Here is a 23,169-nt window from a genome sequence, read left to right as displayed (position 1 = left end):
TTCATAACAAACTGGAGTATATGCAAATTGCCATCATACAAACTGAGGCAACAGACTGAATATGTATATTTGTCATTCTCAACATTTGGCCACGACTGTACATGAACAGTACATGAACAACATCATGAACAGTACATGAACAACATCATGAACAGTACATGAACAATAGCATCCTACGTGTCCCTTTTTTATTTTATTTTTTTCACTCTCCCTTTCTCCTGTCCCTTCCTCTCTATGCAGGATGAGGAGTGGTATGAGCCGTCGACAGACGTCAGGGCCCAGCTCCGCTTCTTTGAGCAGCTGGACAGGATGGAGAAACAGAGGAAGGACGAGCAGGAGAGGGAGGTCCTAATCAAGGCTGCCAAGGTAGAGACACGCACCACCGGACTACATGCCCACCGGGACTGTGCTACTACCACATTACCGCATCACCGGCAATAATTTGTTTAACTCCAGGAGAGGAGTGGCCTGTTAATAGTTGCAGTGTGTTTGTCGGTGCGTGTGCGCACGTGTGTCCACCCCATGGGAACGATGTGACACATGAAAACGGAGGTAATTAGTGGAGTTTGAACAGAAACCACAACTCCCTCTACAGACATCATTAGACCTCCACGGGAGTGTACACACACACACTAATTAACTTAATGTGGGATAGAGATGTCATCCAGGAGATAATTAGCTCTGTGGTGCTGTGTAGATGGGATCTCACCAACCATATTAACACTGTCATGTGGGAGTCGGCCTAGTTACTATGCATTGCCCTGCTTGTAATTTACATTAGACAACACATACACTGGACAAAAATATAAACGCAACCATTTTAAAGATTTTACTGAGTTACAGTTCATACAAGGAAATCAGCCAATTTAAATTAACGAATTAGGTCCTAATCTATGGATTTCACATGACTAGGAATACAGATACCTTAAAGAAATGTGGGGGTGTGGATCAGAAAACCAGTCAGGATCTGGTGTGATGACCATTTGCATCATGCAGCGCGACACATCTCCTATCGCATAGAGTTGACCAGGCTGTTGATTGTGGCCTGTGGACTGTTGTCCCACTCTTGTGGCTGTGGGATATTGTTCGGGAACTGGAGCATGCTGTCGTACACGTCGACCCAGAGCATCCCAAACATGCTCAATGGGTGACGTCTGGTGAGTGGCGCGAGGAGCAGAGCGTGCCCAATTTGACTGGAGTGCGGAGCGAGATTCCCGAAGGCTGGAGCATCAGCTGCCTTCTTGCCCGCTCCAGTAGCGCTCACTTCACGAGTTCAGGGCATGCCAGGCCCAGCACTCATGTGTAGGCTACTCTGTCGATTACTTGTGTGCTGCTATGGCTACTCTCATGGAGTTTGCGAAATATTTTCAAAAAGAAACCGATCAAATGCACAGGTGCCAAATCAAGGTGACTTACAAAGATGAGGACTAAGAGTAGTATAGTGAGTGCAATGATGTAAGGTCCATAACTAAAGAATCATATTGTGGAATCTGAAAAGACGAGTATGCTAGAAGAAAGGAACGAGGTGTGTAGCTAATTGTCATTGTAGCAAAGTATTTATAAACAAAAAATCTGATCACTTAAGTCTCCTTTTATTTTATAATTTCTATTATCTATACAATTGATTTTGGCCCAATAGACCTGGCATATTCCAACTTTCAACGAGCTTTATGTTTTCATTGGGTTATTTTGCTTAAAAACCTTTTATGCTTACAACTCTGCATGCCTGTCAAGAGTGGCCAAAAGGGTTGTTTAGCGTCCCCAGTGGCTCTGCAAGAGCAGAGAGGATATTCTCCGCTGCTGACCTGCTCTCTAGGAACAATCACATGAGCCTGAAGCCACAGACTCTGGCCAAACTCGTCTTTCTAGAAATGAATTCAAAGGCACTGTAGACTGAGCCTAATAAGGCTTTTTTTTGTATTTAATTCTAAGTAAATCACAGCCTATATGTGCAATTTATAGACTAATAATGATTTGATTTCAAATAGATGTTTAAATGCTGAGCGCTTAATGTCTCCGACTTAATGTCTCCTAGTGTGTTGCACTCGCAAATGCTTCACAATGTATATCTTTGTACGCTATAACCTTGAAATAATTGGCTCCCTGTCTAGCCCTTGACCCTATTTAGAGTGTTTATATGCTGTTTTAATACGACATGTAGCCTATTTGAAATGACGAGCACTTCTTACATCTTTTCATGTTTTATTCAAATACTTTTCATTCAAATCATATGGTTTGGTTTCAACGCTTCAAACCAAATGGTAGGTCCAAAAATAGATGGTTGTTGGTGAAATTGTGATTTTGATGAATGGAGTGAATTTGGAGCTGCGTTTTTTTTTTTTTTTTTTTTTTTTTCATGTGAGCAGGTAGCGGTTTTTAGCAGAGCACTTGGAAAGGACGCAGAGCTCCGGAGAGGTGCACAAGCACCACTCCATGAGCGGTGAGCGGGATTTCCGACCGCTCAACTCCACTCACATACTCTGCTGGTGAGTAACGCAGGCCATGGAAGAACTGGGACACTTTCAGCTTCCAGGAATTGTGTACAGATCCTTATGACATGTGGGTCGGGTCGTACATTATCACGCTGAAAACGTGTGATGGCGGCGGATGATTGGCACGACAACGGGCCTCAGGATCTCGCCACGGTATCTCTGCATTCAAATTGCCAGCGGTAAAATGCAATTGTGTTTGTTGTCTGTAGCTTATGCCTGCCCATATCATAACCCCACCCCCAACATGGAGCTTTTTGTTCACAACTTTGACATCAGCAGACCGCTCGCCCACACGACGCCGTACACGCTGCTTGCCATCTGACCGGTACAGTTGAAACCTGGATTCATCCGTTACGAGCACACTTCTCCAAAGTGCAAGTGGCCATCGACAGTGGGAATTTACCTATTAAAGTCAACAACGCCCATCTGCAGTAAGGTCAAGACCCTGGTGAGGACGACGAGCACGCAGATGAGCTTCCCTGGGATGGTTTGTGCAGAAACTATTCGGTTGTGCAAACCCACAGTTTCATCAGCTATCCAGGTAAATGGTCTCAGACGATCCCGCAGGGGAAAATAAAAACGTGGTCTGCGATTGTGAGGCTGTGGTTGGACGTACTGCCAAAATTAATAAAATTGTTGGAGGCGGCTTATAGTAGAGAAATGAACATTCAATTCTCTGCCAACAGCATCTGGTGGACATTCCTGTAGTCAGAATGCCAATTGCACGCTCCCTCAACTTGAGACATTGATCATGCTGTTTAATCAGGTTCTGTGCCACACCTGTAAGGTGGATGGATTATCTTGGAAATGCGCATTAATAGGGATGTAAAGAAATTTGTGCACACAAGTTCAATTTTATTTCAGCAATTGAAACATGGGACCAACGTTGTGTTTTTTATATTTTTGTTCAGTATATAATTGACTAAAAGTGAAAAACCAATACTTCTTTTCCCACACCAGATGCATAATCTTTATCAGTAGTTCAGAACAATAACTGTAAAATACTATAACAGTGTTCTACAGCCCACATTGGTGCTATGATCTGCGGCTGTGACTAATGGAATTTTGGATGACGGTAATTGGCTAGCTAAATGACGCGGTCTCATTAATAACCGTTCAAATAGCAATAGACTTTTGGTATAAAAGCAAAAAATGTGTTTTAATTTAGGAAATCTGTTCCCAAGTATTGCCACACAAAAAAAAAAAAGATGTGATCGCGTCTCAATGTAATCAAGGTATGAAATTATTATTTTCAAATACAATCTCTTTTTGGGCTTAGTTGTGTTCAATTTGCAGAGTACAATTTATTATAATTATTTTGCACCCCCCCCCCCGATTTATTTTCCTGCTGCTGAAGTTGTACATTTCCAAGTTTAGAAGAAGTGACTGCTAAATGCTAACTCCCGATCTTATCAGCCATTTCTGTATGCATAGCTAGCACACAGAAATTGGTGCTTGTAGTCAATCGTTGTTAACTGTTGATTGGCGACTATGGCATGACATCCATACAAGCTTTTTCTACTCCGAACTTTAGAACATAGTGTGAAATGCAAGTCGGAAGTTCACATACACCTTAGCCAAATACATTTAAACTCAGTTTTTCACAATTCCTGACATTTAATCCAAATAAAAATGAATTGCCTTAGGTCAGTTAGGATCACCACTTTATTTTAAGAATGTGAAATGTCAGAATAATAGTAGAGAGAATGATTTATTTCAGCTTTTATTTCTTTCATCACATTCCCAGTGGGTCAGAAGTTTACATCCACTCAATAAGTATTTGAAAGCATTGCCTTTAAATTGTTTAACTTGGGTCAAACGTTTAGGGTACCCTTCCACAAGCTTCCCACAATAAGTTGGGTGAAGTTTGGCCCATTCCTCCTGACAGAGCTGGTGCAACTGATTCAGGTTTGTAGGCCTCCTTGCTCGCACATACTTTTTCAGTTCTGCCCATGTATTTTCTATAGGATTGAGGTCAGGGCTTTGTGATGGCCACTCCAATACCTTGACTTGGTTGTCCTTAAGCCATTTTGCCACAACTTTGGAAGTATGCTTGGGATCATTGTCCATTTGCAAGACCCATTTGCGACCAGGCTTTAACTTCCTGACTGACGTCTTGAGATGTTGCTTCAATATATTCACATAATTTTCGTGCCTCCTGATGCCATCTATTTTGTGAAGTGCACCAGTCCCTCCTGCAGCATAGCACCCGCACAACATGATGCTGCCACCCCTGTGCTTCACGGTTGGGATGGTGTTCTTCGGCTTGCAAGCCTCCCCCTTTTTCCTCCCAACATAACGATGGTCATTCTGGCCAAACAGTTCTATTTTTGTTTCATCAGACCAGAGGATATTTCTCCAAAAAGTATGATCTTTGTCCCCATGTGCAGTTGCAAACTGTAGTCTGGCTTTTTCTATGGCGGTTTTGGAGCAGTGGCTTCTTCCTTGCTGAGCGGCCTTTCAGGTTATGTCGATATTGGCCTGGTTTTACTGTGGATATAGATACTTTTGTACCTGTTTCCTCCAGCATCTTCACAAGGTCCTTCGCGTTTTTATTTCCTGAGCGGTATGACGGCTGCGTGGTCCCATGGCGTTAGTACTTGCGTACTATTGTTTGTACAGATGAATGTGATACCTTCAGGTGTTTGGAAATTGCTCCCATGGATGAACCAGACTTGTGGAGGTCTACAATTTATTATCTGAGGTCTTGTCTGATTTCTTTCTATTTTCCCATTTTGTCAAGCAAAGAGGCACTGAGTTTGAAGGTATGCCTTGAAATACCTCCAATTGACTCAAATGATGTCAATTAGCCTATCAGAAGCTTCTGAAGCCATGACATCATTTTCTGGAATTTTCCAAGCTGTTTAAAGGTTCTTTAAACTTAGTTTATGTAAACTTTTGACCCACTGGAATTGTGATACAGTGAATTATAAGTGAAATAATCTGTCTGTCAACAATTGTTGGAAAAACTACTTGTGTCATGCACAAAGTAGATGTCCTAACCGCCAAAACTATAGTTTGTTAACAAGACATTTGTGGAGTGGTTGAAAACGAGTTTTAATGACTCCAACCTAAGTGTATGTAAACTTCCGACTTCAACTGTATGAACAATAGCCTAAATGTAGGAACATTTTGCTGGGGGGGCAATGATATTCGTGATCTTTCCCCCACGCATTTCCATGTCATTTCCATTGACCTCTTTACCGCATATATTACGAGTGTACCCATGTGTTTACCAGTCCAATTGCCAGGGTTAGAGGTTCCAAGCCCTTTCTATTTCTACGTGTGCTGCTTCTGCATTGTGGGGTGTTGCCTCGGCCAGTGGTTCTCGAACCTCTCCTCGTGGACCCCCCAGACGTTACACAATTGTTTGTTGTTGTTCTGAACTAGCTCACCTGATTCAACTAGTCAAGGGCTTGGTGATTTTAGTTGACAAGTTGAATCAGGTGTGCCGGCTCTGGAATAGATCAAATGTATGGAACGGCTAGGGGTCCCCGAGGAGGGGTTAGAACCACTGGCCGAGAACCGGAGACTCATTTGCTTGTTTCAGCAAGGCGCAACAACGTTTCTTCACACTGTTAATGTTACCGCAGAAACGGACTCAACCGCAAATAATGCCTGTGGCCGTCCTGTCTTAGGTCAGCTGTTGGTTTTTAAAGACAATATTTTATCTTCTTGTCGTTCTTCGTCCATAACCATTGGTTACGCAGTTATATAGTTATTGGGCCCAGCCCTACAAGCTAAAAAAAATAGATTCAAATCTAATCTTATTTGACACATGCGCCGAATACAACAGGTGTAGACTTTACAGTGCAATGCTTTGCTTACGAGCCCTAACCAAAAATGCAGGGTTAAAAAGTAAAACATTTAAAAGTGAGAAAAATGTGCTCGATGATAAAAATAGTAACACAATATAGCAATAACCAAGCTATATACAAGAAGTACTGGGACCGAGTCAATGTGCAGGGGTACGAGGTAATTGAGATATGCACATCTAGGTAGTGGTAAAAGTGACTCGGCAATCAGAATAGATAATATACAGAATAGCAGCACTCTGTGTTTGGCATCAATATGCGTGTGTGTTCTAGTATGTGTGAGTGTGCATAGAGCCGGTGCAAGAGCCAGTGCAAGTTAAAAAGGGGGGTCAATGCAAATAGTCAGAGTAGCAATTTGATTAACTCTTCAGCAGTTTTATGGCTTTGGGGTAAAAGCTGTTCGTTCAGTAGTCTTTTGGTCCCAGACTTGGTGCTCCGGTACCTCTTGCCGTGCGGTACCAGAGAGAACAGTCTCTGACTTGGGTGGCTTGAGTCTTTGACAATTTTCTGCCTTCTTCTGACACCGCCTGGTACAGAGGATTTGGATGGCCGGGAGCTCTGCCCCAGTGAGGTCCTGGGCCGCACATTTGTTTTTCAGGGGGAAGAGGGGTTGTCTTCACAACTGTCTTTGTTGTATTTGGACCATTTTATAGGTCCTTAGTAATGCGGACACCGAGGAACTTGAAGCTCTTCCTCTCATGACAAAGTATCCACCTCCCCTGTCTCTCTCTCTCTCCCTCTGTCTCTCCTTCTAACCCGTGTTTCTCTCAAATATAGAGTCGCGCCAGGCAGGAGGACCCAGAGCAAGCTCGTTTGAAGGCGAAAGCTAAAGAGGTTAGTGCTTCATTTTGTTTCCATCCACATACAAACACATCAAAGCAGTTGACACTCAGTATCATTATCGATGTACAATATCTCAAAATACTCAAATGGTGTATATATAGTCCATTGTCAGACAGCTACAGACTGGTATCCAAGAACTTTCCACCAAAATACAAACATTTTCTATGTAGTCCATATAGACCCCCTCCCACCCCAACCATGCCCATATTTGGGGCTAGCTCTCCCCATATTATGGCTCTGCCTTGGGGCACACTCTGTTTGGACAGTGTTTCGCCACTTCGACCCAGAGGGGGCTCTGTGCCTTGGGGCATTATCCATAAAGATCAGGGAAGGGGAGCCCAAGTCAGGACATGTTGCTGTAGTACTGTAGAAGTCACCTAATCAGCCTTTTGTTTAGCTTGATCATTTTTGTTAGTGATGGGCTTGAACAAAGGCATGGAAAGCCAAGTTGCACCCCAGGAGGAGGAGGGTTGGCCACACCTGGTTTGATGTTTGGTATTTTATTAGGATCCCAATTAGCTGTTGCAAAAGCAGCAGCTACTCTTCCTGGGGTCCACATGAAACATAATACAGAACATCATTAGACAAGAACAGCTCAAAGACAGAACTACCTACATTTATTTGTAAAGGCACACACAGCCTACATATCAATGCATATACACAAACTATCTAGGTCAAATAGGGGAGAGGCGTTGTGTTGCTTTATCTGTTTATTTGAGCAATATGAGATGGAAGGAAGTTCCATGCAGTTAGGAGTCTATATAATACTGTACGCTTTCTTGAATTTGTTCTGGATTTGTGGACTGTGAAAAGACTGCTGGTGGCATGTCTGGTGAGATAAGTGTGTGTGTCAGAGCTGTGTGTAAGTAGACTATGCAAACCATTTGGGATTTTCAACACATTAGTGTTTCTTATAAAAAAGAAGTGACGCCGTCAGTCTCTCCTCAACTCTTAGCCAAAAGAGACTGGCATGCGTAGTATTTACATCAGCCCTCTGATTACAATTAAGAGCAAAACGTGCCGCTCTGTTCTGTGCCAGCTGCAGCTTAACTAGGTCTTTCCTTGCCACACTGGACCACACGGCTGGACAATAATCAAGATTAGACAAAACTAGAGCCTGCAGAACTTGCTTTTTGTAGTGGTGTCAAAAAAGCAGAGCATCTCTTTATTACGGCCAGACCTCTCCCCATCTTTACAACCATTGAATCTATATGATTTGACCATGACAGTTTACAATCTAAAGTAACAGAAAGTAATTTAGTCTACTCAACTTGTTCAACAGCCACACCATTCATTACCAGATTCAGCTGAGGGCTAGCGCTTAGGGAATGATTTGTACCAAATACTATGTTCTTAATTTTAGAGATGTTCAGGACCAGTTTATTACTGGCCACCCATTCCAAAACAGACTGCAACTCTTTGTTAAGGGTTTCAGTGACTTCATTAGCTGTGGTTGCTGATGCGTATATGGTTGAATCATCAGCATACATGGACACACATGCTTTTTTATGCCAGTGGCAGGTTATTGGTAAAAAAATAGAAAAGAGGGCCTAGAGAGCTGCCCTGCGGTACACAACACTTTACATGTTTCCCCATCTTTTTCAACCATACATTTTTTCAATTCCGCATCAATCCATGGAGCCTTAACAGTTCTAACAGTCAGTTTTTTTTATAACTTCTTAGGGCTGCAATCCCATTAACGGGATCGATATGACAACAGCCAGTGAAAGTGCAGGGCGCAAAATTCAAAACAACAGAAATCTCATAATTAAAATTCCTCAAACATACATGTATCTTTTACTGTTTTAAAGGTGATCTTGTTGTTAATCCCACCACAGTGTCCAATTTCAAATAGGCTTTACATCGAAAGCACCACAAACAATTATGCTAGGTCACCACCAACTCACATAAAGATTCTGCCATTTTTCCAGCCAAAGAGAGGAGTCACAAAAAGCACAAAGAGAAAATTAATCACTAACCTTTGATGTTCTTCATCAGATGACACTCATAGGACTTGTTACACAATACATGTATGTTTTGTTTGATAAAGTTCATATTTAAATAAAAAAATCTCAGTATACATTGGCGCGTTACGTTCACTAGTTTCAAAAACATCCGGTGATATTGCAGAGAGATCCTTTTATTGCAGAGAGATCATTTTACAGAAATACTCATTATAAATGTCGATAAATACATTTGTTAGACATGGAAATATAGATATACCTCTCCTTAATGCAACCGCTGTGTCAGATTTCAAAAAGCCTTTACGGAAAAAGCAAACCATGCAATAATCTGAGACGGCGCTCAGAAAAAAATATATATTCCCTTACCTTTGATGATCTTCATCAGAATGCACTCCCAGGAATCCTAGTTCCACAATAAATGTTTGTTTTGTTCGACAATATCCATTATGTCCAAGTAGCTACTTTTGTTAGCGCATTTAGTACACAAATCCAAATGCTTGTGCAGGTCCAGCCGAACGTCGGACGAAAACTTATATTATATTAATTATTATATTAAGTTACATTACAGGTTGAAGAAACTTGTCAAACTAAGTATAGAATCAATCTTTAGGATGTTGTTATCATAAATCTTCAATAACGTTCCAACCGGAGAATTCCTATGTCTGTAGAAAAGCCATGGAACGCAGGTCGCTATCATGTGAAATGCGCGTGACCAGGACCTGGCTCTCTGCCACTTCACAGTAGAAGCCTCATTCAAGTTTCTAAAGACGGTTGACATCTAGTGGAAGCCTTAGGAAGTGCAACATAACCAATATCAATGTATTCAATAGGGGCTGGGTTGAAAATTGACCAACCTCAGATTTCCCACTTCCTGTTTGGATTTCTTCTCAGGTTTTTGCCTGCCATATAAGTTATGTTATACTCACAGACATCATTCAAACAATTTTAGAAACTGCTATCCAATACTAATAATATTATGCATATATTAGCAACTGTGACTGAGGAGCAGGCCGTTTACTCTGGGCACCTTTCATCCAAGCTACTCAATACTGCCCCTGCAGCCATAAGACGTTTAACAGGTGCTTGTTTATTAAGAATTGGAAGAAGCAATTTCATAAATTCATGAAGTGCAGCGTCTGGATGCTCCTTATTAATCACATCAGACCAATAAATATTTTTTAGGAGTCACAGCAAAATCTATTGTACACCTTTTTAGGCCCAGCTGTTGGAACTTTGGCTTTCCTGGATATAGCCACTACTGTATATTGTTTTCACTGCATCCAATGGGTACGAATACAGCTTTAGAACAAAGTTCTACAGTATTAGTAAAAATGTGATCAATACATGTGGATGATCTTGTTCCTGTAGTGTTTGTAAACACTCTGGTAGGTTGATTAATAACCTGAACCAGATAACAGGCACTGGTTACAGTGAGAAGCTTCCTTTTGAGCAGACCACTTGATGAAAACCGGTTCAAGTCCCCAAGAAAATAGACCTCTCTGTTTACATCACGTATGCTATCAAGCATTTCACACACATTATTTAGATTCTGACTGTTAGCACTTGGTGGCCTATAACAACACCCCAAAAGAAAAGGCTTTAGATGTGCAAAGTGAATCTGCAACCACAACACTTCAATAACACTTGACATGTCTTCTCTAAGCATTACAGGGATATGGCTCTGAATATATATATATATATATATATATATATATATATATATATATATATATATATATATATATATATATATATATATATATATATATATATATATATAAATAATATATATATATATATATATATATATACACAGCAACACCTCCCCATAAGCATTTCTGTCTCTTCTCTAGATGTTATATCCTTGTATTGCTACTGCTGTATCATCAAATTAATTATCTAAGTGACACCTAGTTTAACACCTATGTCAAGAATAGAAAACTGGTTTTCATTCTCTCCTAATCAGAGACTGACTCAGACCTGAGACACCAGGTGGCCTCTGTCCAATCAATCTGTGACATACAGTTGAAGTTGGAAGTTTACATACACTTAGATTGGAGTCATTAAAACTCGTTTTTCAACCACTCCACGCATTTCTTGTTAAAAACTATAGTTTTGGCAAGTCGGTTAGGACATCTACTCTATGCATGACACAAGTCATTTTTTCAACAATTGTGGACAGAGATTATTTCACTTATAATTCACTATCACAATTCCAGTGGGTCAAACGTTTACATATACTAAGTTGACTGTGGCTTAAACAGCTTGGAAAATAACAGAAAATGTCATCATGGCTTTAGAAGCTTCTGATAGGCTAATTGATATTTGAGTCAATTGGAGGTGTACCTGTGGATGTATTTCAAGGCCTACCTTCAAACTTAGTGCCTCTTTGCTTGACATAATGGGAACATCAAAAGAAATCAGCCAGGACCTCAGGAATTTTTTTTTAGACATCCACAAGTCTGGTTCATCCTTGGGAGCAATTTCCAAACTCCTGAAGGTACCATGTTCATCTGTACAAACAATAGTATGCATGTATAAACACCATGGGACCACGCAGCCGCCACACCGCTCAGGAAGGATACGCGTTCTGTCCCCTAGAGATGAACATACTTTGGTACGAAAAGTGCAAATCAGCAACAGCAAAAGACCTTGTGAAGATGCTGGAGGAAACGGGTAGAAAAGTATCTATATCCACAGTTAAACAGTCCTATATCGACATAACCTGATAGGCCACTCAGCAAGGAAGAAGCCACTGCTCCAAAACCGCCATTAAAAAAGCCAGACTACGGTTTGCAACTGCACATGGGGACAAAGATTGTACTTTTTGGAGAAATGTTCTCTGGTCTGATTAAACAAAAATAGAAGTGTTTGGCCATAATGACCATTGTTATGTTTGGAGGAAAAAGGGGAAGGCTTGCAAGCTGAAGAACACCATCCCAATCGTGATGCACGGGGGTGGCAGCATCATGTTGTGGGGGTGCTTTGCTGCAGGAGGGACTGGTGCACTTCACACAATAGATGGTATCATGAGGCACGAAAATTATGTGAATATATTGAAGAAACATCTCAAGACATCAGTCAGGAAGTTAAAGCTTGGTCGCAAATGGGTCTTCCAAATGGACAATGACCCCCAGGCATACTTCCAAAGTTGTGGCAAAATGGCTTAAGAACAACAAAGTCAATGTATTGGAGTGGCCATCACAAAGCCCTGACCTCAATCCTATAGAAGATTTGTGGGCAGAACTGAAAAAGCGTGTGCGAGCAAGGAGGCCTACAAACATGACTTAGTTACACCAGCTCTATCAGGAGGAATGGGCCAAAATTCACTCAACTCATTGTGGAAAGCTTGTGAAAGGCTACCCCAAATTTTGACCCAAGTTAAACAATTTAAAGTCAATGCTACCAAATACTAATTGAGTGTATGTACACTTCTGACCTACTGGGAATGTGATGAAAGAAATACAAATAAAGCTGAAATAAATCGTTCTCTCTCTATTCTGACATTTCACATTCTTAAAATAAAGTGGTGAGCCTAACTGACCTAAGAATTTTTTACTAGGATTAAATGTCAGGAATAGTGAAAAACTGAGTTTAGGCAATGTTAAATGTATTTAAACTTCTGACTTCAACTGTAAATAAATAATTACTACTACAAGGTAGAAAATGAAACCAGCACTACTTGGGCCCTCCAGTCCTCTGGCCTATGTGATCAAGACTAGTTTCTAGAATGTGCAGAGAGGCGTAACCTGGTTCTGCCTCTACCAATTTAATTTCTCAGACCGACAGGGACCTGACCAGAGGCAATGTTGGCTTATACAGTGCACCACTCTCTGCCTTGTGCCGTCATAATATCTGAAGATACAATGTCCCCGTCACACACGCGCTCGCCTGCTTCTGGCCGCTGTTCCATCTTAACCTCCAGGGTCAGGTCTCAGCTCACTGTACCACATCACCAGTGTGTGTGTGTGTGTGTGTGTGTGTGTGTGTGTGCAGCACTTCCCTTTCAATTAGCATTTGTAACATTGACATTAATGAGGACGTCAACGTTGCCTTGAATTATATCTTCTGTCGATTCCAGGCTCCCCCTTTGGAGCAGGCGGCTGTTTTAGTTTGTAGCACTAGCCTGCTGCAGAAGGATTTGTTTTCATGGCAGATGATAATAGCTGAATAATATGAAATGGTTGTAGTCAATGAATAGGCCCATTAGAGGCGTTTGTCCCATATGAATTTCTCGGTGCCGTTTCATAAAGCTACTGTACTCCTTCGCTCTGTATCACATCTCTCTGTTGTAGATGACAACTGTCTCCATTCCAGCTATTATGCCACCACTGATAGATCCTTTTCAGGATGTAAATCAGACAGGAGAGGTGTAAATGTCTGTGGCTCTCTCTTTTCCCCTCTTAGATGCAGCAGGCGGAGCAGGCCCAGATCCGGCAGCGTGAAGCCAACCTCACTGCCCTGGCTGCCATCGGTCCCCGCAAGAAACGCAAGATGGACTCGCCAGGGAGTTCCACATCGGGCACAGAGGTAAGGGTCCCTAAAATGTGGCAGTATGAAGGTGCTTATATCCTAAGTTTGATATCCTAATTTTCCAATGACTTTCACCCGCTGACTCTTCATCACATTATGGGGGAGAACAAATGTGAACTCGCCTTTGATGTAATGCCAAAAAAAGAAAGTGTGGATTTATTTGCTCACAGTCATACACCTGTGTCATCAATGCACATCCCCCAGCACTCTCCCTATCCAGCAGAGAGCAGAGTAAATGTGACCAGAGTTGAGTGAAGGGGGTCAGCATGGGCCTCTAGGCTTGTTGTGGGTGTCTGCACCGCTCTACCCCCACCAAGCCCCCTCTCCTCTCACCCCCTGAGAGGAGCCATAGATTTCAGCTCTGCAGAAATGAGCCTGGGGGGGGACGACAGCCTGGGGCGGCTGCAGTATGGGTGCCTCGGTCACACCCATCACCCCCTCCCACATCCAGCTCTGAGTTCTCCCCAAAGCGATCCCAGACAAAGGGCTCTGTGCGGGGTGAGAGCCCGGGATTATGAGAGGGAGGGAATGCAAGCTTTAGAGTGAACATTTTAGGGAGGGGAAGGTGTAATAATGAACTTTGCCATGGTGAAGTCATCTGAACGGCTAGCAAGCTTGTTGGTCAGTTGGTAGGTTAGCCAGTTGGTGAGCTAGCCAGGTACAGTGCCTTGCGAAAGTATTTGGCCCCCTTGAACTTTGTGACCTTTTGCCACATTTCAGGCTTCAAACATAAAGATATAAAACTGTATTTTTTGTGAAGAATCAACAATAAGTGGGACGACATTTATTGGATATTTCAAACTTTTTTAACAAATCAAAAACTAAAAAATTGGGCGTGCAAAATTATTCAGCCCCCTTTACTTTCAGTGCAGCAAACTCTCTCCAGAAGTTCAGTGAGGATCTCTGAATGATCCAATGTTGACCTAAATGACTAATGATGATAAATACAATCCACCTGTGTGTAATCAAGTCTCCGTATAAATGCACCTGCACTGTGATAGTCTCAGAGGTCCGTTAAAAGCGCAGAGAGCATCATGAAGAACAAGGAACACACCAGGCAGGTCCGAGATACTGTTGTGAAGAAGTTTAAAGCCGGATTTGGATACAAAAAGATTTCCCAAGCTTTAAACATCCCAAGCAACACTGTGCAAGCGATAATATTGAAATGGAAGGAGTATCAGACCACTGCAAATCTACCAAGACCTGGCCGTCCCTCTAAACTTTCAGCTCATACAAGGAGAAGACTGATCAGAGATGCAGCCAAGAGGCCCATGATCACTCTGGATGAACTGCAGAGATCTACAGCTGAGGTGGGAGACTCTGTCCATAGGACAACAATCAGTCGTATATTGCACAAATCTGGCCTTTATGGAAGAGTGGCAAGAAGAAAGCCATTTCTTAAAGATATCCATAAAAAGTGTCGTTTTAAGTTTGCCACAAGCCACCTGGGAGACACACCAAACATGTGGAAGAAGGTGCTCTGGTCAGATGAAACCAAAATTGAACTTTTTGGCAACAATGCAAAACATTATGTTTGGCGTAAAAGCAACACAGCTCATCACCCTGACCACACCATCCCCACTGTCAAACATGGTGGTGGCAGCATTATGGTTTGGGCCTGCTTTTCTTCAGCAGGGACAGGGAAGATGGTTAAAATTGATGGGAAGATGGATGGAGCCAAATACAGGACCATTCTGGAAGAAAACCTGATGGAGTCTGCAAAAGACCTGAGACTGGGACGGAGATTTGTCTTCCAACAAGACAATGATCCAAAACATAAAGCAAAATCTACAATGGAATGGTTCAAAAATAAACATATCCAGGTGTTAGAATGGCCAAGTCAAAGTCCAGACCTGAATCCAATCGAGAATCTGTGGAAAGAACTGAAAACTGCTGTTCACAAATGCTCTCCATCCAACCTCACTGAGCTCGAGCTGTTTTGCAAGGAGGAATGGGAAAAAATTTCAGTCTCTCGATGTGCAAAACTGATAGAGACATACCCCAAGCGAATTACTGCTGTAATCGCAGCAAAAGGTGGCGCTACAAAGTATTAACTTAAGGGGGCTGAATAATTTTCCACCACAAAACACTAATGGCCAAAAATAATACATGTCCAATTTCTTCTTTTGGGAAAACAAAATATTTAAATTAGCAAGTTTCACCATATTAAAATGAAAGTTCAGTTCACATAACAGGGTTGACCTTAAAATGAGGGACAGATGTAATTAAATAATCATCTTCATAAATGACTGTCAAAGCAACACAATAACTAGGGCTTTACAATGATGGCGAAAACAGAGGGACATGTCAAAATGGCACTTTAGCAGTTAATTATTCATGTTACATTTTTAAAAATTGAATTCTTCATGTGGTCTATATTAAAGGACACTTCTCTTAATATAACAGGTTTTTAAAATTCAATATTGGTGCACAATTTCTACTTAAAATATCAAAGGGACACAAAAGGCACTCATTTTGTGGAACTACCCAGCTAGTCCCTCATCAGCTACTTTGCTTGCTAGTTTGTAAAATGGATATAAAGTTGCTAGTGGCTGCCTTAAAATGTAGTAAAGAAATTATAGAAAATATTCCTGATTTTAAAATGTGGAGTAGGGAAAAAATACTAATGTTTGATTAAATTTTAAGGCCGCAACATAGTATAGGACTTCGGGCAGTTAGATATACAGGTAACTGCCAAAAATAAAGGAAACGCCAACACAAAGTGTCTTAATAGGGCGTTTGGCCACCACGAGCTGCCAGAACAGCTTCAATGTGCCTTGGCACAGATTATACAAGTGTCTGGAACTCTATTGGAGGGATGCAACACCATTCATCCACAAGAAATTCCCATAATTTGGTGTTTTGTTGATGGTGATGGAAAACGCTGTTTCAGGCACCGCTCCAGAATCTCCCATAAGTGTTTTAATTAGGTTGAGATCTGGTGACACACACACACACACACACACACACACAAACCCTTTTAAACATCCCATGCTCCTTTTTTAAGACATCTCCTTCAAAGTCCCTGAGATGTCTTTTTAGCCAAGGTAGCCAAAATAAGGGGCATCTGGGGATTTCTATACATGGCCCTAAGCATGATGGGATGTTAATTGCTTAATTAACTAAAGGAACCACGCCGGTGTGGAAGCACCTGCTTTCAATATACTTTGTCTCTCATTTACACAAGTGTTTACTTTATTTTGAAAGTCACCTGTATGTTAGTTAGTTAGTTAGTTAGTTAGTTAGTTAGTTAGTTAGTTAGTTAGTTAGTTAGTTGGGTAATTAGCAAGTAAACAAGGTAGTCCCCTATGGGATGTTTATTTTCTACCGTAGGTAATGAGTAGTAATGCACAAAGGTTTCCTGGCTCCTCTGTTAGCATTACCTCATACAGTGTAATTCAGACCCCTTGACTTTTCTCACATTTAAAAAAAAGTGAAAACATGTATTAACAATTAAAAATAAACTGATTTATACGCTATTTATACATAAGTATTCAGACCCTTTGCTCTGAGACTCAATTGAGGTGCACCCTGTTTCCATTGATCATACTTGAGATGCTTCTACAACTGGATTGGAGTCCACCTGTGGTAAATTCAATTGATTGGACATGATTTGGAAAGGCACACACCTGTCTATATAAGGTCCCACAGTTGACAGTGCATGTCAGAGCAAAAACCAAGCCATGAGGTCGAAGGAATTAGCGCTATGGACTAATTAGGAATTAGTCCATAGCGCTCCGAGATAGGATTGTGTTGAGGCACAGATCTGGGGAATACCGAAAAATGTCTGCAGCATTGAAGTTCCCCAATAACACCGTGGCCTCCATCATTCTTAAATGGAAGAAGTTTGGAACCACCAAGACTCTTCCTAGAGCTGGCCGTCCGGCCAAACTGAGCATTCGGGGGAGGACTTTTGTCAGGGAGGTGACCAAGAACCCGAGGGTCACTCTGACAGAGTTCCTCTGTGCAGATAAGAGAACCTTCCAGAAGGACAACGACCTAAAGCACACAGCCAAAACAGCGCAGGAGTCACTTCGGGACAAGTCTCTGAATGTCCTTGAGTAGCCCAGCCAGAGCCTGGACTTGAAGCCGATCTAACATCTCTGGAGAGACTTGAAAATACCTGTGCAGGGACGCTCCCCATCCAGCCTGACAGAGCTTGAGAGGGTCTGCAGAGATCAATGGTAGAAACTCCCTAAATACAGGTGTGCCAAGCTTTAGTGTCATACCTAAAGAAGACTTGAGGCTGTAATCGCTGCCAAGTGCTTCAACAAAGTACTGAGTAAAGGGTCTAAATACTTGTAAATGTGATTTTGTTTTTTATTTTTAATAATGTGCAAAAAAAAAAATCTGTTTTTGCTTTGTCATTGTGTGTAGATTGATGCAGGGGGAAAACGATTTAATCCATTTTAGAATAAGGCTGTAACGTAACAAATTGTGGTCAAGGGGTCTGAATACTTTCCGAACACACGGTACATACCCAAACGTTCTGAGGTGTTCGTGGCAGGCGGATGTGTCTGTCTCACCCTGACCACTCCTGCAGATGGGTGCTAAGGGGCCTGTTGGCAGCTTGGAGACGAGATTTCACGCCGGGATTCAATCCGTTCGCCCCTTGTCAACTATGCACCTTGAAGGCAATTCCTTTATTCACAAAGATTTGCATTTGTCAGCTGTCAGATTTTTTTATTGAGATTTTCAGGAGCTCAATCATGAATATTTGTGTACCTGCTATATAAGGCGGATCTGATCGGAATGAATTTGGCCTTTAAGTCAGAGAACTAAATAACATTTGTAATGCGTTCTTCTCAATAGAGAAAAGTTATTTATCCACGGCCAAATTCCATCATATCTAATGTGAAGTTTCCTGAGTGATCAGACCGGTCAGAGTTCTATCAAAAGAGGATCTTTGACTGATTTGAGTCGGAACGGTGATCTCGTGCAACACATCACGCTTGATTGGAGTGTCTCCACTGGGTGTGTGATGTTGGGCATTCATTGTGCCAGTATGGAGTACACACCCATGTGTGTGTGTGTGTGTGGCGCGTGTGTGCAGGAGGTTACCACACCTGCAGGCTGTTAAGCTGTATAATGCTCTGATTGTGTTCCTGTATGAACCTGGAGCCTTATTCCAATCCTCCAGTGTCAGCTCCCCCCTCAGGCTCTCTGCACATAGAAGTAGAATATGGTACTAAACTCATTTTACATAATAGGAACCACCATTGTTTCACAAAATGGCCATTTCATGAAAGACATTTTCTAGTTCCCAAATGTTTTTCCCCTTGAGCCCCGATAATGAAATGTACCCATTGTCAACACCAGGCCCCAGTTAAGGAACCGCTGACTGGCTTGTAGCCTATCTGTTCCAGGATACATTACTGGGCTATTCAGTTGGGCACAATGTCACGGAGTTCACTAAGACATGTACAATTTTGTCACCCCATCAAACAAGCCTCAGGATATTTCAGTAGTGTGCACCACGCAGCATCAACTCAACCCACACTGTGTGATATCACATTGGTAATTGCTGCTCTTTTGAGTTTGTTGGAGATGTCCCAAAATGGAGAGAGCATGGCATTTAGTGTGCACGGTAAGGGTGGGACCGCTTCCCTCCAGCTGTACACACACCTTGTATGAAATTGTGGCGACGTACGCACAAGCCTGGGCTGTCAAAGCTTAGTGAGTGGGACAGGATAGGTGACAGTGAATTGACATTTCTCTGGTTAGACCACATCGCTTGTTCTCCCCTGCCTGCATTACTATTGCTTGAGCCTCGATGTTGGCACACAGGCTGGATATCGCCAACACATATTTTAAGTCAATCAAAACGACCCTAAATCACTTACTAGCAGATTTAACTTTTGTAATGCCGTCCCTTTTTCTCCTCAGGTTGCTTTGGGTTCAGGGGCTGGCTCTTCCACAGCCGCCTCCTCCCGCCAACAGCTCCGTCAGCGGATCACGCGAGTCAATCTCAGGGACTTTATCTTCTGCCTGGAGCAGGAGAGAGTCACATCCCGGTCCTTACTGCTCTATAAGGCTCTCCTGAAGTAGTGGAGTCCCCCAGGGTTCTGGACTTGACCCAATACAAATTTGTGACAAGTTTCCCCTTTACCCCAACTCATATATACATACACACACACGCATGCACACGTTCCAGTACCACACTATCCTTTATCCCCCTAATCTGATACTAAGCAACCCCACGCCACCCCAACATTGCCCCCTGATCATACAGCCCCTTTGGACAGGTACACTGCTGGCTCTACTCTTTCACTTGGCCACATCATTGTTCTCACATCAAGTCTAGTCTCATTCACTAGCTGTGTGCTTTACAATGCTGAGAGCCTCAAAGCTGGCAGGCGGGAACACACTCATTTTTTACAATGACTCCTGCTATGTACCTGACGAGGTGCCTTTTGTTGCGTAATTCTCAAACAAAACCTACAGTTGTAAGATTTGTGTCAGGATCCTTGCCATTTTAGCCCAATGGCTACATCACACCACAGATAGTTTTGACTGGATTTTCAAGAGGATTGTTTGGTCACGCTGGGTAGGATCTGTGCTCTCCAGATCAAAACCTACAAACACTTGTGTTATCTACATTTTTCCAAACATTGAAAAGAAACCATTTCAAATTGAAAGATAATGTTTGCATTTTATGTACCATACAAGTAAGTACGGCGTTAGAAACTACAGGTTTTAATTCACCACACCATATAGTGAATGTTCTATTGTCAGATAAATGTACAGAGGACTGTGATGCCTCATTTTAAAACAACAAATACATACAGTACTTACTAGTTCCAGACCTGGGTCAAATACTTTCAAATGATTGAGCTGTGCTCGATTTAGTTTGCCTGGTACAGTAGAACCAATGGAATAGTCCCATTAAATGCAAACGCCAAGCTAAATCAAGCGCACCTTAATTTGACCCAGGTTTGGCTGGTATACACGGTGGTTTAGGGTTCATATTACGATATTACTGCGCAGCATGTCTGATAGGTATTATGGCAGAATAGTGAAACATAAGATTATTATATTTTTTGTGTGTGTGTGTGTGTGTGTGTGTGTAAAGAGCCAACTCTGTTTATATATGTTTCATACAAAGACCCATCTCTCCTATTGTAGACCGTGAATCTAGATAAATTACCAGTAGCCATTTTAAGATATTATTATTCAGACTCAAGCTCAGCACAGAACAGGGAGCTGGCTCTCTTATACACTCACTCAGGCTAATAAAATAAAGATGTCAACAAACATTGTTGTCATACTGAGCACCATTCCTATCATTATCTTCAAGACCTTAAAATTCCATCCAGGATTTTATTTAAAAAAATGTTTCCCCGCCTGGAAAGTCAGTCTCTTGCAGCACCGCACAAACAAGATCTATAGTGTGCTTTGCTATGTTAATGCTGATCAACATCAATGATCTGTCGAAGCGATCGAGCAAGTATTTTTCTAATGCTAATTGTATACAACTGCTCATTTTTTGGGGGGACGAAAGTGCTTTTTTCCCCCAGTTTGACTTTGGAATGACTGAAGGTTTTTAATGCTTTAAATGTATTTTTTTACCGTAACAGGCATTTGTTTATATAGTGCATAATTCTAATTGATTAATGAGATACAGCTGTGGTGTTAAGAGTGGGTCTTAGCACCTAGCTACAGTACCATCTGTTGAAGGACACATTTTTGTGACTATTTATATTTCCTACTATCTGTGTATTCAAACCTGACGCATTTCAGGCGATGCAATTTTACTATTGTTTGTACCTTTGCAAAAAAAATGAATAAAGAAAGTGACAAAGTACACAGCCGGATTTCTTTGATGGTACAGTACATTCGGAAAGTATTCAGACCCCTTGACTTTTTCCAGATTGTTACATTAGTCTTCTAAAAATATTTTTTTTTCCTCAATCTTAACAAAATACCCCATAATGACAATGCGAAAACAGGTTAAAAAAATTTTTTTTTACTGCAAATGTATTAAATAAAAACATACATATATTCAGCCCCTTTGCTATGAGACAACCTGTTTTTGTTATGTCATTGTGGGTTATTGTGTGTTGATTGAGGGGGGGTGGATGATTTTATCCATATTAGAATAAGGCTTTAACGTAACAAAGTCCAGAGGTCTGAATACTTTCGAAGGCACTTTGTGCCAGGTTGAGTTTGGCTTACTAGAGTCTTATAAATCTCTGCAACCCAGAACCAACATCTCCCAGCTACTTGGCTGTCCACAAGAGATTAGTAAAAAAAAACTGCCAAAAACAGTTATCAATACAGCTGCACAAACAAAAATGGCAAAGCAAACATACCTTAAATATTAACTGAAATTGCAGTTTAATCTGTGAAATGTGCACCATATTAACACATACAAAATCCCAGTTTTCACATCATGAACATTTGTCAGGAAAGTTTTACATTAGTACCAGTCAAAAGTTAACACCTACTCATTCGAAAGGTTTTTATTTGGACTTTTCTACATTGTACAATAGCGAAGACATCAAAACAATGGAATCATGTAACCAAAAAAGTGTTACACAAATATTTGAGATTCTTCAAAAGTAGTCACCCTTTGACAGTTTTGCATACTCTTGGCATTCTCTCAACCAGCTTCAAGGAGTTCCCACATATGCTGACCACTTGTTGGCTGCTTTTCCTTAACTTTGCGCTCTAAATCATCCCAAGCAATTGGGTTGAGGTCGGGTGATTGGAGGCCAGGTCATCTAATGCAGCACTCCATCACTCTCCTTGGTCAAATAGCCCTTACACAGCCTGAAGGTGTGTCTAATGTCCACTGCGCGTGTTTCTTGGCCCAAACAATTCTCTTCTTATTGGTGTACTTTAGTGGTTTCTTTGCAGCAATTCGACCATGAAGGCCTGATTCACGCAGTCTCTTCTGAACAGCTGATGTTGATGTGTCTGTTACTTGAACTCTGAAGCATTTATTTGGGCTGCAATTTCTGAGGTTGGTAACTAATGAACTTATCGTCTGCAGAGAGGTAACTCTGGGTCTTCCCTTTCCTGCGGTTGTCCTCATGAGAGACAGTTTCTTCAAAGCTCTTGATGGTTTTTGCGACTGCACTTCAAGAAACTTTCCAGATTAAGACATGAAGGTCAGTCAAAGTAATGAAGGATTGTTGTTTGTCTTTGCTTATTTGAGCTGTTCTTGCCATAATATGGACTTGGTCTTTTACCAAATAAGCTGTCATCAAGGCAAAGGCTGGCTACTTTGAAGAATCTCAAATAAAATATTTTGATTTAACACTTTTTTTGGTTACTACATGATTCCATACTTGTTATTTCAAAATGTTGATGTCTTCACTCTTATTCTACAATGTAAAAAAAAAAGTACAAAAAAGAAAAACCCTTGAATGAGTAGGTGTCCAAACTTTTGACTGGTACTGTATATATACAAATTGGAAACCCCATATTGTCCATTTGACATTTAATTGAACAAATACCTACACGTTACAGTCAGATCTTGGGTAGGAAGTTGTCAAGAAATGAGGCAAACACAGACAT

The 23,169-nt window shown here is 41.5% G+C and overlaps 1 protein-coding gene across 1 annotated transcript in view; it reads left to right on the top strand.

Moving 5' to 3' along the window:
• The window catches only part of LOC135524133 (transcription initiation factor TFIID subunit 4-like), a 33,825-nt gene extending 12,374 nt beyond the window's left edge, over positions 1-21,451 (top strand). The window contains exons 12-15 of the mRNA XM_064951347.1: positions 241-366; positions 7,085-7,141; positions 13,522-13,644; positions 19,534-21,451. Coding sequence (XP_064807419.1) covers positions 241-366; positions 7,085-7,141; positions 13,522-13,644; positions 19,534-19,695 — 468 coding nt within the window. The 3' untranslated portion in view covers positions 19,696-21,451. The remainder of the gene's footprint in view (positions 1-240; positions 367-7,084; positions 7,142-13,521; positions 13,645-19,533) is intronic.
• The last annotated feature ends 1,718 nt before the right edge of the window (positions 21,452-23,169 follow it).

This window comes from Oncorhynchus masou, chromosome 31 (genome assembly GCF_036934945.1).
Source record: "Oncorhynchus masou masou isolate Uvic2021 chromosome 31, UVic_Omas_1.1, whole genome shotgun sequence".
Classification (NCBI taxonomy): Eukaryota; Metazoa; Chordata; class Actinopteri; order Salmoniformes; family Salmonidae; genus Oncorhynchus; species Oncorhynchus masou.
This window is presented reverse-complemented; position numbering and strand designations above follow the sequence as displayed.